Below are 16,213 nucleotides of genomic sequence, written 5' to 3'. Positions count from 1 at the left end.
CGGTAAGCAATAATGAGGTGTGAAACATATTTTATTCTTCTCGCAAAATTAGTGACATATTGGAAATTGTTTAGATTAATGTGGTTTGTGTTGAATGATGCGTTTTGTGAATGAATTTGCAGGTCCCGGATCACACTGGAATTCCAATGGAGGAAATCCCGTACGTAGGATTGAGATTTGATTCGTTACAGCAGGCACAAGAGTTCTATTCTAATTATGCGAAGAAAGTTGGGTTTGTGACGATGATTAGGAATACAAACTTTGACAAGACCAGGAAGGAATTAAAGGTACCTATTAATCAATCGATACACTGCAGTTGTGAAGGTTATTGGGAGTCTCGAGTGAAGGCGGCAATGCGGGTAAAGAGAATAACAATAGCTGGGTGCAAAGCAAGGATGTACGTGATGCTTGATAGGCATAATGATAATTGGCTGGTGACCAAATTAGAATTGAAGTACACCCATGCGTGTTCTGCCGAGCAAGCTGTGCATTATAGTGAGTACAGGAAACTGACCATGCATGCCAAGTGTGTGATTCAGAACAACGATGAGGCTGGCATACAGCCTAACAAGACGTATCTCGCACTGGCGAACGAGGTTGGTGGGTCATCAAAGTTGGGTTACTCAGAAAAGGATGTTAGGAACTATATAACGAGGAATTTGCGCTGTGCTGATGTAAACGAAGATGTGAAGGAAATGATTAGATATTTCATGCGAATGAGAGATATAAACCCGAATTTCTTCTATACAGTTGATGTGGACGAAACTAACAAGTTTAAGAGTGCGATATGGGTAGATGCAAGATGCAGAGCATCGTATGAATATTTTGGAGATGTGGTATCATTTGATACAACGTACAGAAGGAACAAGTATGTTTGTGTTCTTGTCTCTATTATAAGGGTTTACATTTTTCCAACAATATTGTGATTTAGTAATTTTTGGTTGTCTTTATTGCAGGCATGGACTTCCGTTTGCATCTTTCGTTGGTGTCAACCATCACGACACGTCCACACTACTTGTATGTGCTTTGTTGGGTAATGAGAAAATTCCTAGCTTTGAGTGGGTCTTTAAAAACTGGTTGAATTGTATGGGAAATCCCCACAGGCCATCATCACGGACCAGTGCAAATCCATATTTGGCGTAATTAAGAATGTCTTCCCAAATACTAGACACCGATAGTGTATATGGCACATAATGAAGAAGCTACCACATAAGCTCGGAGGATATGCTAAATACAGGGAAATAGATGATAAATGGCATGGCACTGTTTGGAATGCCCGTTCTGCAGAGTCTTTTGAGAAAGATTGGTGTGCATTCGTGAATGAGTTTAACCTACACAAAAATAAATGGCTATCAGGTTTGTGCTTTATAGTGCTCTTATGTTCTTTTTGGATGGTAGGTATGTTTGGAAGGTTCGGTTTTTACTTTACTCGAATTCAGCCCCCGTTGTCATCGGATGATTGGTAACCTATTTGGATACTTTTACAGAATATCTTTATTTGAGACGTCGATGTATAGTTGGTTCACTAAGTCTTTAGTGGTGTACTGTGATATAGCTATTTATTCATGATGATGATTCCCGATTTGATATGTATGTTTTGGTTTTGTAGACCTTTACGAAGATCGTCGAATGTGGGTTCCAATATATTTCCAAGGTGAATTTTGGGCTGGTATGAGAAGTACCCAACGGAGTGAGAGTATGCACGCCTTTTTCGGTGGTTACCTGCACTGTAAAGTGGACTGATTCAGTTCGTGCATGAGTATGACAATGTGCTTGGGAACAAAGAGCAAAAAGAACTGAAGGATGATGCTGCAGACTCTAAAGGAGTTGCCCCATGTTCATCGAGCTCTACAATTGAAAGACAATTTCAGTGTGAGTACACAACCTCTAAGTTTAGAGAAGTCCAACATGAATTCAGTAAAAGAGGGGATTGTTTAGTCCGTGGGGTCACTCAAGAGGGTGATTTGTTTCGGGTGACCATGAACGAGCAATACCTACTGTATGGGGAGCCTAGATCTTGGAAGTACAGTGTTGAGTTTGACCCCAAGACACACAAGGTTCGGTGCGAATGCAACATGTTTGGATCCAGAGGTATTATTTGTTGCCACTGTCTTGCTGTGTTGTTTTATTATGGAGTAGACACAGTACCATCTTGCTATGTTATCCCTCGATGGAGCAATAATGTACAGAGAAAACACACTTTCATCAAGAGCAGCCATGACGAGAAGCGATCGAACGAAAGCCACAACTTATTTAGACGACTGTGTTCACACTTCTACAATGTAGCACAAGATTTTGTGACATGCGAAGAAGAAGCAGCCATGTTACATTCGGGTCTTGATCAGTTAAGGTCAAAGTTGCTTGATTATCGTGCGAACTTGGTGTCCAGGCGTGTTCCAAGTTCACAAAATAGCACAGTCACACAGGGCGACCCCCATCTTGGTTAATCTGACATCCAAGGTCCTTCAAAGGTTCCAACGAAGGGTCGGCCGAGAATGAAGAGGCTTGGATCTGAACTCGACGCCTCAATCAAGAACTCTATGCGAAGAAAGAAGAAGAATCCACCGTTGGTATGTGTTTCCTTTTTCCATAGTTTCAAACCACTTGATAACTTGACTAAATGGATAAATTTGTTACTGTTATTCACTTTTTGTCTATGCATGTTTGTTATTTTTAGGATGTTCATCAAGCATTGAATCAAGATGTAGTGGGTTGTTCTGCTAGGAGAGCGAATGAATCACAAGAACATGGCGGGTTCTTGTCGTTGTTAAACTCATTTCGGCCTACTTAAAAGAATTTTGATTATAGATTTGTATGGAGATATCCCTTTATTAAGAGTAACCTTTTTACTCTAATCATTGACAATTTATTTAGGTTGTTAAATAAATAAACATTGTTAACAATGATATATCATTATTTATTGAGTTTATGTTCACTGATTAATATTGTTAACTCCTGACAAGTTTGTTAACTTTAAAATTTGCTAAGCATTGAAGGTTATGTGATATTGAATAACAAACACGTAAGACACATCTCACGGAAGACACATCCATATGAATACACCTAATTTAAAGTCATAATTGCAGAATATACTAAAGGCACATTCGTAGAAGACACATCTCGTAGAAGACACATCTCGTAGAAGACACATCCCTATGAAGACATTTCCTAGAAAGTCACATCTAGAAGACACTTCCTGGAACAAGACACATCCCTATGAAGACACATTCGTAAAAGACACATCACGTAGAAGACACATCCCTACGAAAACATATCCTAGAAAGTCACATCTAAAGACACTTCATGGAAAAAGACACATTCCTATGAAGATACCTCGTAAAAAGTCACTGCTAGAGGATACTTCTAGAAAAAGATACATCCATATCTAGCCACCAGCAACAAGTCACAGCAAAAAACACCTCTCCCAGAAAAGACACATCTGAATTTAAACAGCATCCAAACCAAAACATTGGTAAAAAACACATGTACTGTGTGACAGATCTGTGGAAAGCCACCTGTAACAATCCACGGCTAAAACAGACACATAAATTAGAATTTACACCTCCACCAGAACACAGTTCCGTTTTCAGTCACCTGCATGCAAAATGTGAGTAACAATGCATGACTAAGATAAGTAAAGACATCTAGAGACATGTAGGAACCTCAACAGGTGTATTCATTGACAACAATTACACTTAAAGAACGCATTAGTTGTCGAGCCTGTGCACAAAATTATCCCAAATCAAGGTGCAAAAGACAAAATCCATATAAACATGTAATGCATTATCGTTGAATTAACTAACAAAGTTTGTCAAGGTCTAAAGTGCAACTACCTATAAACAACCTAACAATCCAAAATAAATAGTCTCATTGTGTAGGAAAAGTAATTTGTCTAGTCCCAATAAAATATAGCATAGGATGTGAGGATATTCCCTCCACATGTAAACAATGACGTTATCTGGAGCCTTCATCTTCCCATATGTTAGCTCCTTTTGGTGGACTTTTTCTTTGGCTTTCCTCCAACCCGCCGAAGTATGCTCTTTGTATTAGGAGCTGTGAATGGAGTTCTAACCTCCATACGTTTGTTCCTTGGTTGGTTGCAGCGCACAGGAGGTCGAGCACGGCTGTCAAGGGCATTCAAGGTAGCTCCAATGGATACATTCTTGTGACATAGGATGATGTCCAATATTATTTCCAGCCTGTATAACTTGACGACGTCCTGCATATAAAAATCAATGTTAAAGAAATGCTTATCGGTACAAACATTGACATGTGAATACAAAATATGGTAATAAGGTATATAGGTTAGCGAGCTCACATATTCCCAGTCATTTAGTTTCTTGTCTTCGGTCCAGTACTCCATGTATTTTATTGTTTACACACCACAGTCAAATCTAAGCGAACGGAAAAAATGCAATTTTATTAGTGGAACAACTTAATGTAACTAAACAATTAATACATTGCAAGATCTTGGAGTGAAGAATCACTCATTTGGCTGAATTGGCACGGAGGCATAAGTGCAAGGCAGGCCTTTTTGTGTGGGCCTATAAGTTGAGATGGCCACCTTGCAATGTCTTCAATGCCTAAGACACAAACAACTAAACTTAAACGGAATACTACAAGAACGGTTAAATAGAGCTTAACAGGGATGAGTTGGTGAGGTACCGCATATGAATCTAGCCTGCTCCGTGCTGTATCAGGTTTACTATATATGCTATCTAGTATAAACAGCCTTTTTCCGGATACATCAAATGCATACACTCACCAGTGACGAGTGATACATACAGGGAAAAACCACTGCTCAACCAACCATTGTAACTAGGTATATTACTTGCATTTACAAAGAAAAACAAATATCTTTTGTGATGGTGCTATGATTATAGTAAGTTATTGCACTACAAACATACGTACCCAATTTCTATTTGAAGCGATTTCCTTGTCGAAATATCTAGTATCAGCACCAAAGTTTTGACCCAATCCGACATACGTTGGATTCGGTCCATCATGATAGTTTTCCAGATTCTTTGGGACCAAAACCATTTCCTGTACAAGTACGAATTATCAAAAGTTCATAAATTGTACTGTAAATAAATGATTAATATTGACGTTTCCTTACCAGAATCCCCAGACACACACAATAAAAGTCACGCGTGATTCTTTTGAGACCTGAATCATTGAATGCGCAACACATCCAGTGTACAACCTACATAACCGATTTGTAAACTCATCAATGTCGACAACGCGTGAGCAACAAACAAACTACAGAAACATGATTTTTTGTTACATACACTATTATTTAGCCATGCACGTGATCTCAGTGTGCACACATCCTCCCTTGATAGCACTAGGTGTGGTCTACCCTCATATGACGCCAAAGTTTCATGGATATCAAGAGAAGTGTTCACAGCCCATCCTCTGATTCTTTGTTCTTCCCGCTCGGTGATTTTTCGACCCTGAAGTAATGGATGAATAGGTCAGGGAGGAGAGGGTGAGGGTGATTTAAAGAGTTGCGTCAGACCAAGAGAGAAAGAGGGGCGTTGTGGACTTGGAGTACGGTAGGAAGAACCTCTAGGAATGATTGCCTGGATCGGGTCTATGCTAATGGGTCTCGATGGGTAAACGCCTTTTTCTATATTTGCCCATATCATTTCGCACTCCGGATCCCGCTGAGATAAGATGGCAGGATGCCTGTTTGGAATTAAAAAAAAATTGCGGTGGTCAACCTTAGGAATTGTTTGGGAGGCTATTTAAACAAAAAAAAATTTATACTACTACCGAAAACAATGTTATGTAGTAATAACTTGCCTGTCAAAAAATTCAGAAGAATATTCCTCAACCCCTGGAAACTCAACCAATTCTGTTGATGGTGTTTTTGGTTCAAGAGCAACTGTCTCAGTTGGTTGATTAGTTGATTGTGACTGCATGCTTGTGATGATTTTCCCTTCTACCATACCGCGCTGAGGTGTCTTCCTTTGAAGAGTTTTGATGCGAATTCTGATGCCAATGGGCTGGTCATCATCGTCATCATCTTCTGAAGTCTCTGTTTGATGGGTTGTGCGCAATGATGCCCTGCTAGATCCCCCCTTCATGGTGGATCCCTGAAACCACAATATCAAACAAGTTTTTCACAAACTCCTCAAAGTGCTTTCACAGTACACAGAGAACCCAATGCTAAATGACAGAGCATTACACTTAGGTTTATTAAATAATGGCACAACCAATAACCAGTTTAACCATAACATTAACCCTTGCAGATGTTCCAAACTGCATAGCTGCAAGTAACAAATACTAACAAGGAACATCTTGCTCACCTTAGGGTCCTCTTTTTCCTTTGTCTTATTAGTCGTGCCTGCATCCTCAGCCCTCATAAATGATTGGGGTGTCATCCTTGATACAGATCTCCGGCGTAATCTCTTTGCAATTGGCTCGTCGTCATCGTCATCACCGTCCGACGCAACTGCATGTGTATTCGGGTGCTTGGAAACTTCTCTAACTCCATCCCGGCGAGAAGATTCCTTAAATCATATCAACAACACAACTTCAAACGTAAATAAAAGGTAAAACATAGGCCTGACTGTTTACACGATCTACGTTTAACCACAAAAAAGAAATACTAAGCAAATGTTAATCCTAACTCACTTTTCTGTGGTCCACGTCTACTTGTTCAGGGCTTGGGTCACTTGTGTCCTCTATAGCAGCATCCTCCTTGCCATCATCTTCATTCCGGCCAGGTTCACCGCAATCCTGTTGTTAGCCATTAACTAGTAAGAAGACACATACATCTAACGCAGCATTTATCAAATACGGACATAATAAATGACACAACCATTAGCGACATCTTCCATTGCTTAATAATAAAATGCAAAGCCATGATATTCATTCATTCAAAAAATCCATTTTGCAGTCAATTGCATCATAAATCGAGCTATGAGTTAAAAATTGACTATTTTAGCACATAAGCAATAAATTGATTACCTCTGGTTGAATAGTTTCTGCCATAGCGCTAAGTTCCTTGGTAGTCCATGCGGAAAGCCACGGCTCAGGTTCTTGACAACCCTCGAGTTCACCGTGCTTTAGCTTCTGAAAGTACAACACCTGGAGATATTGTAAGAAGAAGTTAGCTGTAGAGATGCACATCTAAGTTACATTACATTGAATTTTAAATTAACAGCATTACCAGCAACCCAAGCATGCAGCCCTCATAGGATTTGTTCTTTTTATATTGGTACTTCCTAATTGCCTGTTCTAGAGAATTAAGAATATGCAATGGCTAATGATATCTCGCCGAATCAGATACATCAAGGACTGTGTCGATGTGCCACGGGGAGATTACATGTTGCACAGTCGAGCACAAAAATATCTTCAGCACCAGTAGAATGAAGTGTCTTCTGAACTCCATCCTGTCATCTTCGGTATCCATTGGACAATGCCTGACAAAATGCCTCAGTTGCACAGTTTTTAATCGATGATACCTTATTTTAATTGACACATGAGCAGCATTGCTACTGTCGAACGGTGGGAAGTCATCAACTGCACCATGGATATGTAAAAGATAGGGCAAGATGGACAGTGTCATACGTAGATAATAGCAATGAACATGAAGACCGAAACAACACTAACCAATTCAGTGGTATGTAATAGGTAAAGGTATACTCACCCCGGGAGGAATACCAAAAAGACGCTGAAAGAGCTCCAACACAATGCAGATGTTCCCATTTTCTAGCTTGAAGGTGCTCGTTTCAGTGTCATAGGCTTTGGCCAACATCACCATTATGCCTTGCCTCACTTGCCACTTCGGAACAAGCTTCAGGAAACCAAAACCAATTTCTTCAATATCATTAAGCTTTGCCTGCTCCTGATTGGTTTCCAGTTCTTTGAACAAGTCGGCGATGTAATATGGTGAGCATCTTGTCTCTAGTAATTTCTAGAAAACATACGACGGGACTGTCAAAATAAAAAAATTGAATATGAACTATAACAAGAACACAAATTTGTGTATGAGTTGTTACCGGCTTTCCCATGTATATAAGTTGGTCTCTGCATAAATAGCAAAAATTGATTCCAATTATAATCTTCAGTTGTGTTATCCAAAGTCAACTACTCTAACATTACAGAAATTAATAATGAGAAAAGCATTTATTTAACCTACTTATAACCATAGTACACTAATCTAATGTACAAGACACATCTGAAATAAAGAACGAACACTCTCAAAGGCAAATTATTATACATACCAATTATATTCTTAATTTGCTAACAAAAAACTCCTAGAAATATTTTAAAAAATCAGCTAAGTGTTAAAAGAAGCCTCAACCATTGTAAAATCATTGTGGACCATTGCTCTTGTTGCACAGTGAATCATGAGGAAACCAAAGATATACAAAAACACATGTTGATCGCAACGGATTTCGTAAATAAAAAAGTTACAGCATCTTGTTAACGTATTTTTATAATCATATGCCCAATTTCAGTAAGGAAAAAAATTTTACTGCACAATACAAAAAGACTATGTATGCTTAAAATATACACTCATTCTCAACTGAAATTGTGGCTCCATGTATCACAAGAAAATTTACCAAAAGACATATTAACCTACCATGAACAACACACATTAAGCAAATTAAACTGAGGAAAAAAAATATGAGTGAATGATGCTAAAATGAACAAGACACATCTAAGGATTAGTTGGTGTACTCCCAAATAAAAATTATAGAGCCAAAAAAATACAAATTTAATTTGCTAATATAAAGCTCATGTAACCATTCCTAAAACCGCAAATATCTAATAAAAAACACATGGATCTCAATGCATTCCTCAAAATATATAGTCATTCTCAACTAAATTTATTGCTATGTGTATCACAGGAAAACTCACTACAAGACACATTAACTCACTATGAAAAAGTCACATTAAGCAAATTAAGTTGAAAAAAAAACACAGAAAATTGCTAAAAATAAACAAGAAAGACTATGTATAGTTAAAATATACACTCATTCTCAACTTAAATATGTGGCTCCATGTATCACAAGAAAATTCACCAAAAGACACATTAACCTACCATGAACAACACACATTAAGCAAATTAAATTGAAAAAAAATATGTGTGAATAATGCTAAAAAGAATAAGACACATCTAAGGATTAGTTGGTGTACTCGCAAATAAAAATTATAGAGCCAAAAAATAAAAATTCAATTTGCTAATATAAAGCTCATGTAACCATTCCTAAAACCGCAAATATCTAATAAAAAATACATGGATCTCAATGCATTGCTTAAAATATATAGTCATTCTCAACTGAATTTATTATTATGTATATCACCAGAAAACTCACTACAAGACACATTAAGTCAATATGAAAAAGTCACATTAAGCAAATTAAGTTGAAAAAAAAACACAGAGTATTGCTAAAAATAAACAAGAAAGAGTATGTATGCTTAGAATATACACTCATTCTCAACTTAAATATGTGGCTCCATATATCACAAGAAAATTCACCAAAAGACACATTAACCTACCATGAACAACACACATTAAGCAAATTAAACTGAGAAAAAAAATATGTATGAATGATGCTAAAAAGAATAAAACACATCTAAGGATTAGTTGGTGTACTCCCAAATAAAAATTATAGAGGCAAAAAATACAAATTCAATTTGCTAATATAAAGCTCATGTAACCATTCCTAAAACCGCAAATATCTAATAAAAAATACATGGATCTCAATGCATTGCTCAAAATATATAGTCATTCTCAACTGAATTTATTGTAATGTGTATCACAAGAAAACTCACTATAAGACACATTAAGTGAATATGAAAAAGTCATATTAAGCAAATTAAGTTGAAAAAAAACACAGAGTATTGCTAAAAATAAACAAGAAAGACTATGTATGCTTAGAATATACACTCATTCTCAACTTAAATATGTGGCTCCATGTATCACAAGAAAATCCACCAAAAGAAACATTAACCTACCATGAACAACACGCATTAAGCAAATTAAATTGAGAAAAAAAAATTTGAGTGAACGATACTAAAATGAACAAGACACATGCAAGGATAAGTTGGTGTACTCCCAAATAAAAATTATAGAGCCAAAAAACACAAATTCAATTTCCTAATATAAAGCTCATTTAACCATTCCTAAAACCGCAAATATCTAGTAAAAAACACATGAATCTCAATGCATTGCTCAAAATATATTGTCATTCTCAACTGAATTTATTGCTATGTGTATCACAAGAAAACTCACTACGAGACACATTAAGTCACTATGAAAAAGTCACATTAAGCAAATTAAGTTGAAAAAAAAAACATAGAAAAAATAAACAAGACACATCTGAGGTTAAATTCTTGTACTCTCAAATGAAAATTGATAGACCCAAAAATTACAACATCAATTTGGAAACAAAAAGGTAATATAAACTTTTTCTTCCATAAGAGTTACATGTTAAAACAGACCACACTAATCACATAACCAATTTGCACCACTATAACTCAGTGGATCAAGAAACGACAAACCATTTAAAATAAAAAATTAGATCTCAATTCACTTTTAAACACAAACAACGAGTACATCAATTATTTAGCCTAATAAAGACACATCTGAATAAATCATATTACTAAATTATGTTACACTTAATAAATTATATTATAACATGTGATGAGCGGATAATTTATACGCTTTTTGGCATTGTTTTTAGTATGTTTTTAGTAGAATCTAGTTACTTTTAGGGATGTTTTCAATAGTTTTTATGTTAAATTCACAATTCTGGACTTTACTATGATTTTGTGTGTTTTTCTGTGATTTCAGGTATTTTCTGGCTGAAATTGAGGGACTTGAGCAAAAATCAGATTCAGAGGTTGAAGAAAGACTGCTGATGCTGTTGGATTCTGACCTCCCTGCACTCAAAGTGGATTTTCTGGAGCTACAGATCTCGAAATGGCACGCTTTTAATTGCGTTAGAAAGTAGACATCCAGGGCTTTCCAGCAATATATAATAGTCCATACTTTGCCCAAGTTTAGACGATGCAAACTGGCGTTCAACGCCAGCTCTCTGCCCAATTCTGGCGTCTAGCGCCAGAAACAAGTTGCAAAGTGGATTTCAATGCCTAAAATGGCACAAAAGCTGGTGTTCAACTCCAAGAAGGACCTCTACACGTGCAACACTCAAGCTCAGCTCAAGCACACACCAAGTGGGCCCCGGAAGTGGATTTATGCATCAATTACTTACTTCTGTAAACCCTAGTAGCTAGTTTATTATAAATAGGACTTTTTACTATTGTATTAGACATCTTTGGATGCCTGGTTCTTAGATCAGAGGGGCTGGCCATTCGGCCATGCCTGGACCTTTCACTTATGTATTTTCAACGGTAGAGTTTCTACACTCCATAGATTAAGGTGTGGAGCTCTGCTGTTCCTCAAAGATTAATGCAAAGTACTACTGTTTTCTATTCAATTCAACTTATTCCACTTCTAAGATATTCATTTGCACTTCAACCTGAATGTAATGAACGTGACAATCATCATCATTCCCTATGAACGCGTGCCTGACAACCACTCCCGTTCTACCTTCGATTGAACGAGTATCTCTTAGATTACTAATACAGGGGACCGAGTCCGAGATATTGGGATCTTCGTGGTATAAGCTAGATTGATGGCGGCATTCATGAGAATCCGGAAAGTCTAAACCTTGTCTGTGGTATTCCGAGTAGGATTCAATGATTGAATGACTGTGACGAGCTTCAAACTCGCGATTGCTGGGCGTAGTGACAGATGCAAAAGGATAGTAAATCCTATTCCAGCATGATCGAGAACCAACAGATGAATAGCCGTGCCGTGACAGGGTGCGTTGACCACTTTCACTGAGAGGATAGGATGTAACCATTGACAAGGGTGATGCCTCCAGACGACTAGCCGTGCCGTGACAGGGCATTTGGATCATTTTCCCGAGAGAAGACCGAAAGTAGCCATTGACAATGGTAATGCATTACATAAAGCCAGCCATGGAAAGGAGTAAGACTGATTGGATGAAGATAGCAGGAAAGCAAAGGTTCAGAGGAACGAAAGCATCTCTATTCGCTTATCTGAAATTCTCACCAATGATTTACATAAGTATTTCTATCCCTATTTTATTAATTATTTTTGAAAACCCAATTACTATTTTATATCCACCTGACTGAGATTTACAAGGTGACCATAGCTTGCTTCAGACCAACAATCTCCGTGGGATTCGACCCTTACTCACGTAAGGTATTACTTGGACGACCCAGTGCACTTGCTGGTTAGTTGTGCGAAGTTGTGAACCATGGTATTGGCATCATGTTTTTGGTGCCATTACCAGGGAAAGAAAGAGCAATGAATTTTACATAATTAAAGTGTAATCACAATTTCTGCGCACCAAGTTTTTGGCGCCGTTGCCGGGGATTGTTCGAGTTTGGACAACTGACGGTTCATCCTGTTGCTCAGATCAGGTAATTTTCTTTTTGTTTTCTTCTCAAAAATTTTTAAAAAAAAATCTTTCAAAAAAATTTCTCCTTTGTTTTCGAAAAAAAAAATGTTTTAAAAAATTTTATAATTTTATTCAAAATTTTTAAGAATGAATTCTAGTGTTTCATGAACCATGTGAAGCCTGGCTGGCTGTAAAGCCATGTCCAAATTCATTTGGACTGAGGCTTCCAATTTGTTATCAAGAGCAAGCTAGTTGGTGCTAATCTACCTACTACTGTTCATGATCTACCTGTTACATGCTAAAGCTTGGCTGGCTATTAAGCCATGCCTGACCCTTTGATTGGAGCTTTAGACTAAAGAGCAAGATTCCTGGAATTCATATTAAAAATTTTGGAATCCTTATTTTTCTTTTTCAAAAAGATTTTCGAAAAAAAAATTAAAGAAAATACAAAAAAATCATAAAATCATAAATATCAAAAATATTTTTGTGTTTCTTGTTTGAGTCTTGAGTCATGTTATAAGTTTGGTGTCAATTGCATACTCATCTTGCATTTTTTCGAAAATTCATGCATTCATAGTGTTCTTCATGATCTTCAAGTTGTTCTTGGTAAGTCTTCTTGTTTGATCTTTGCATTTGCATGTTTTGTGTCTTTTCTTGTTTTTCATATGCATTCTTGAATTCTTAGTGTCTAAGCATTAAAGGATTCTAAGTTTGGTGTCTTGCATGTTTTATTTGCATTAAAAATTTTTCAAAAATATGTTCTTGGTGTTCATCTTGACATTCAAAGTGTTCTTGGTGTTCATCTTGACATTCATAGCATTCTTGCATGCATTCATTGTTTTGATCCAAAATTTTCATGCATTGCATCATTTTCATGTTTTTCTCTCTCATCATTAAAAATTCAAAAATAAAAAAAAATATCTTTCCATTTTTCTCTCTTAAAATTTCGAAAATTAGATTTGACTTTTTCAAAAATTTTTTAAAAAATCTAGTTGTTTTTATGAGTCAAATCAAATTTTCAATTTGAAAATCTTATCTTTTTCAAAATCTTTTTCAAAAATCAAATCTTCTTCAAATTTCTTAGTTATTTTCAAAAATTCCAAAAATATTTTTCAAAAATCTTTTTCTTATTTTTATATCAAATTTTTGAAAATAACAATAACAATTAATGTTTTGATTCAAAAATTTCAAGTTTATTACTTACTTGTTAAGAAAGATTCAAACTTTAAGTTCTAGAATCATATCTTGTGATTTCTTGTGAATCAAGTCATTAGTTGTGATTTTAAAAATCAAATCTTTTTCAAAAATATCTTCTTATCTTATCTTTTTCAAAAAATTTGATTTCAAAATATCTTTTCTAACTTCCTAACTTCTTATCTTTTCAAAATTTGTTTCAACTAACTAACTAACTTTTTGTTTGTTTCTTATCTTTTTCAAAACTACCTAACTAACTCTCTCTCTCTCTCTAATTTTTGAAAATATCTTCCCTCTTTTTCAAAATTTCTTTTTAATTAACTAATTATTTTAACTTTTGATTTTAAAAATTTCGAAAATTACTAACCTTTTTCAAAAACTATTTTCGAAAATCACTAACTCTTTTTCAAAAATTATTTTCGAAAATTCACTTCCCCCTCTCATCTCCTTCTAATTATTTATTCATCTACTAACACATCTCCTCATCTCACATCTCTGCTCTCCTCACCCTTGTGCTTCTTTCCTTACATTACATTCTTTGTCCCCTGCCTTTCTTCCACTCACACAGGGACCTCTATACTGTGGTATAAAGGATCTCTATTATTATTATTATTATTATTTTTTCTGCGCCCTCTTCTTTGTCATATGAGCAGGAGCAAGGACAAGAATACTCTTGTTGAAGCAGATCCAGAACCTGAAAGGACTCTGAAGAGGAAACTAAGAGAAGCTAAATTACAACAATCCAGAGATAACCTTTTAGAAATTTTCGAACAGGAAGAGGAGATGGCAGCCGAAAATAATAATAATGCCAGGAGGATGCTTGGTGACTTTACTGCACCTAATTCCAATTTACATGAAAGAAGCATCTCCATTCCTGCCATTGGAGCAAACAACTTTGAGCTGAAACCTCAGCTAGTTTCTCTGATGCAGCAGAACTGCAAGTTTCATGGACTTCCATCTGAAGATCCTTTTCAGTTCTTAACTGAATTCTTGCAGATATGTGATACTGTTAAGACTAATGGAGTAGATCCTGAAGTCTATAGGCTCATGTTTTTCCCTTTTGCTATAAGAGACAGAGCTAGAATATGGTTGGACTCTCAACCCAAAGACAGCCTGAACTCTTGGGATAAGCTGGTCACAGCTTTCTTAGCCAAGTTCTTTCCTTCTCAAAAGCTGAGCAAGCTTAAAGCGGATGTTCAAACCTTCAGACAGAAAGAAGGTGAATCCCTCTATGAAGCTTGGGAAAGATACAAGCAGCTGACCAAAAAGTGTCCTTCTGACATGCTTTCAGAATGGACCATCCTGGATATATTCTATGATGGTTTATCTGAGCTATCAAAGATGTCATTGGATACTTCTGCAGGTGGATCCATTCACCTAAAGAAAACGCCTGCAGAAGCTCAAGAACTCATTGACATGGTTGCTAATAACCAGTTCATGTACACTTCTGAGAGGAACCCTGTGAGTACTGGGATGCCTATGAAGAAGGGAGTTCTTGAAATTGATACTCTGAATGCCATATTGACTCAGAATAAAATATTGACTCAGCAAGTCAATATGATTTCTCAGAGTCTGAATTGAATGCAAGCTGCATCCAACAGTACTCAAGAGGCATCTTCTGAAGAAGAAGCTTATGATCCTGAGAACCCTGCACTAGCAGAGTTAAAATACATGGGTAAACCATATGGAAACACCTATAATCCATCATGGAGAAATCATCCAAATCTCTCATGGAAGGATCAAAGGCCTCAACAAGGCTTTAATAATGGTGGAAGAAACAGGTTTAGCAATTGCAAGCCTTTTCCATCATCCACTCAGCAACAGACAGAGAATTCTGAGCAGAATCCATCTAGCTTAGCAAATTTAGTCTCTGATCTATCTAAGGCCACTGTGAGTTTCATGAATGAAACAAGGTCTTCCATTAAAAATTTGGAAGCACAAGTGGGCCAGCTGAGTAAAAGGATCACTGAAATCCCTCCTAGTACTCTCCCAAGCAATACAGAAGAAAATCCAAAAGGAGAGTGCAAGGCCATTGACATAACCAAAATGGCCGAACCCAAAGAGGGAGAGGAGGACGTAAATCCCAAGGAGGAAGACCTCCTGGGACGTCCAGTGATCAATAAGGAGTTTCCCTCTGAGGAACCAAAGGAATCTGAGACTCATCTAGAGACCATAGAGATTCCATTGAACCTCCTTATGCCATTTATGAGCTCTGATGAGTATTCCTCTTCTGAAGAGAATGAGGATGTTACTGAAGAGCAAACTGCCAAGTTCCTTGGTGCAATCATGAAGCTGAATGCCAAATTATTTGGTATTGAGACTTGGGAAGATGAACCTCCCTTGTTCACCAATGAACTAAGTGATCTAGATCAACTGACATTGCCTCAGAAGAGACAGGATCCTGGAAAGTTCATAATATCTTGTACCATAGGCACCATGATCTTTAAGGCTCTGTGTGACCTTGGTTCAGGGATAAACCTCATGCCCCTCTCTGTAATAGAGAAACTGGGAATCTATGGGGTGCAAGCTGCTAAAATCTCATTAGAGATGGCAGATAATTCAAGAAA

At 36.8% G+C, this 16,213-nt stretch overlaps 1 protein-coding gene across 1 annotated transcript; it reads left to right on the top strand.

Annotated features, from left to right (window-relative positions):
* The first annotated feature begins 1,193 nt into the window (after positions 1–1,193).
* LOC112763251 (protein FAR1-RELATED SEQUENCE 9-like) lies at positions 1,194–2,447 on the top strand. The gene is made up of 4 exons (XM_025808972.1): positions 1,194–1,306; positions 1,399–1,411; positions 1,610–1,669; positions 1,749–2,447. The coding sequence occupies exons 1-4, from the start codon at positions 1,194–1,196 to the stop codon at positions 2,445–2,447; spliced, it is 885 nt and encodes a 294-aa protein (XP_025664757.1).
* The last annotated feature ends 13,766 nt before the right edge of the window (positions 2,448–16,213 follow it).

This window comes from Arachis hypogaea, chromosome 17, assembly GCF_003086295.3.
Source record: "Arachis hypogaea cultivar Tifrunner chromosome 17, arahy.Tifrunner.gnm2.J5K5, whole genome shotgun sequence".
Taxonomy (NCBI): Eukaryota; Viridiplantae; Streptophyta; class Magnoliopsida; order Fabales; family Fabaceae; genus Arachis; species Arachis hypogaea.
This window is presented reverse-complemented; position numbering and strand designations above follow the sequence as displayed.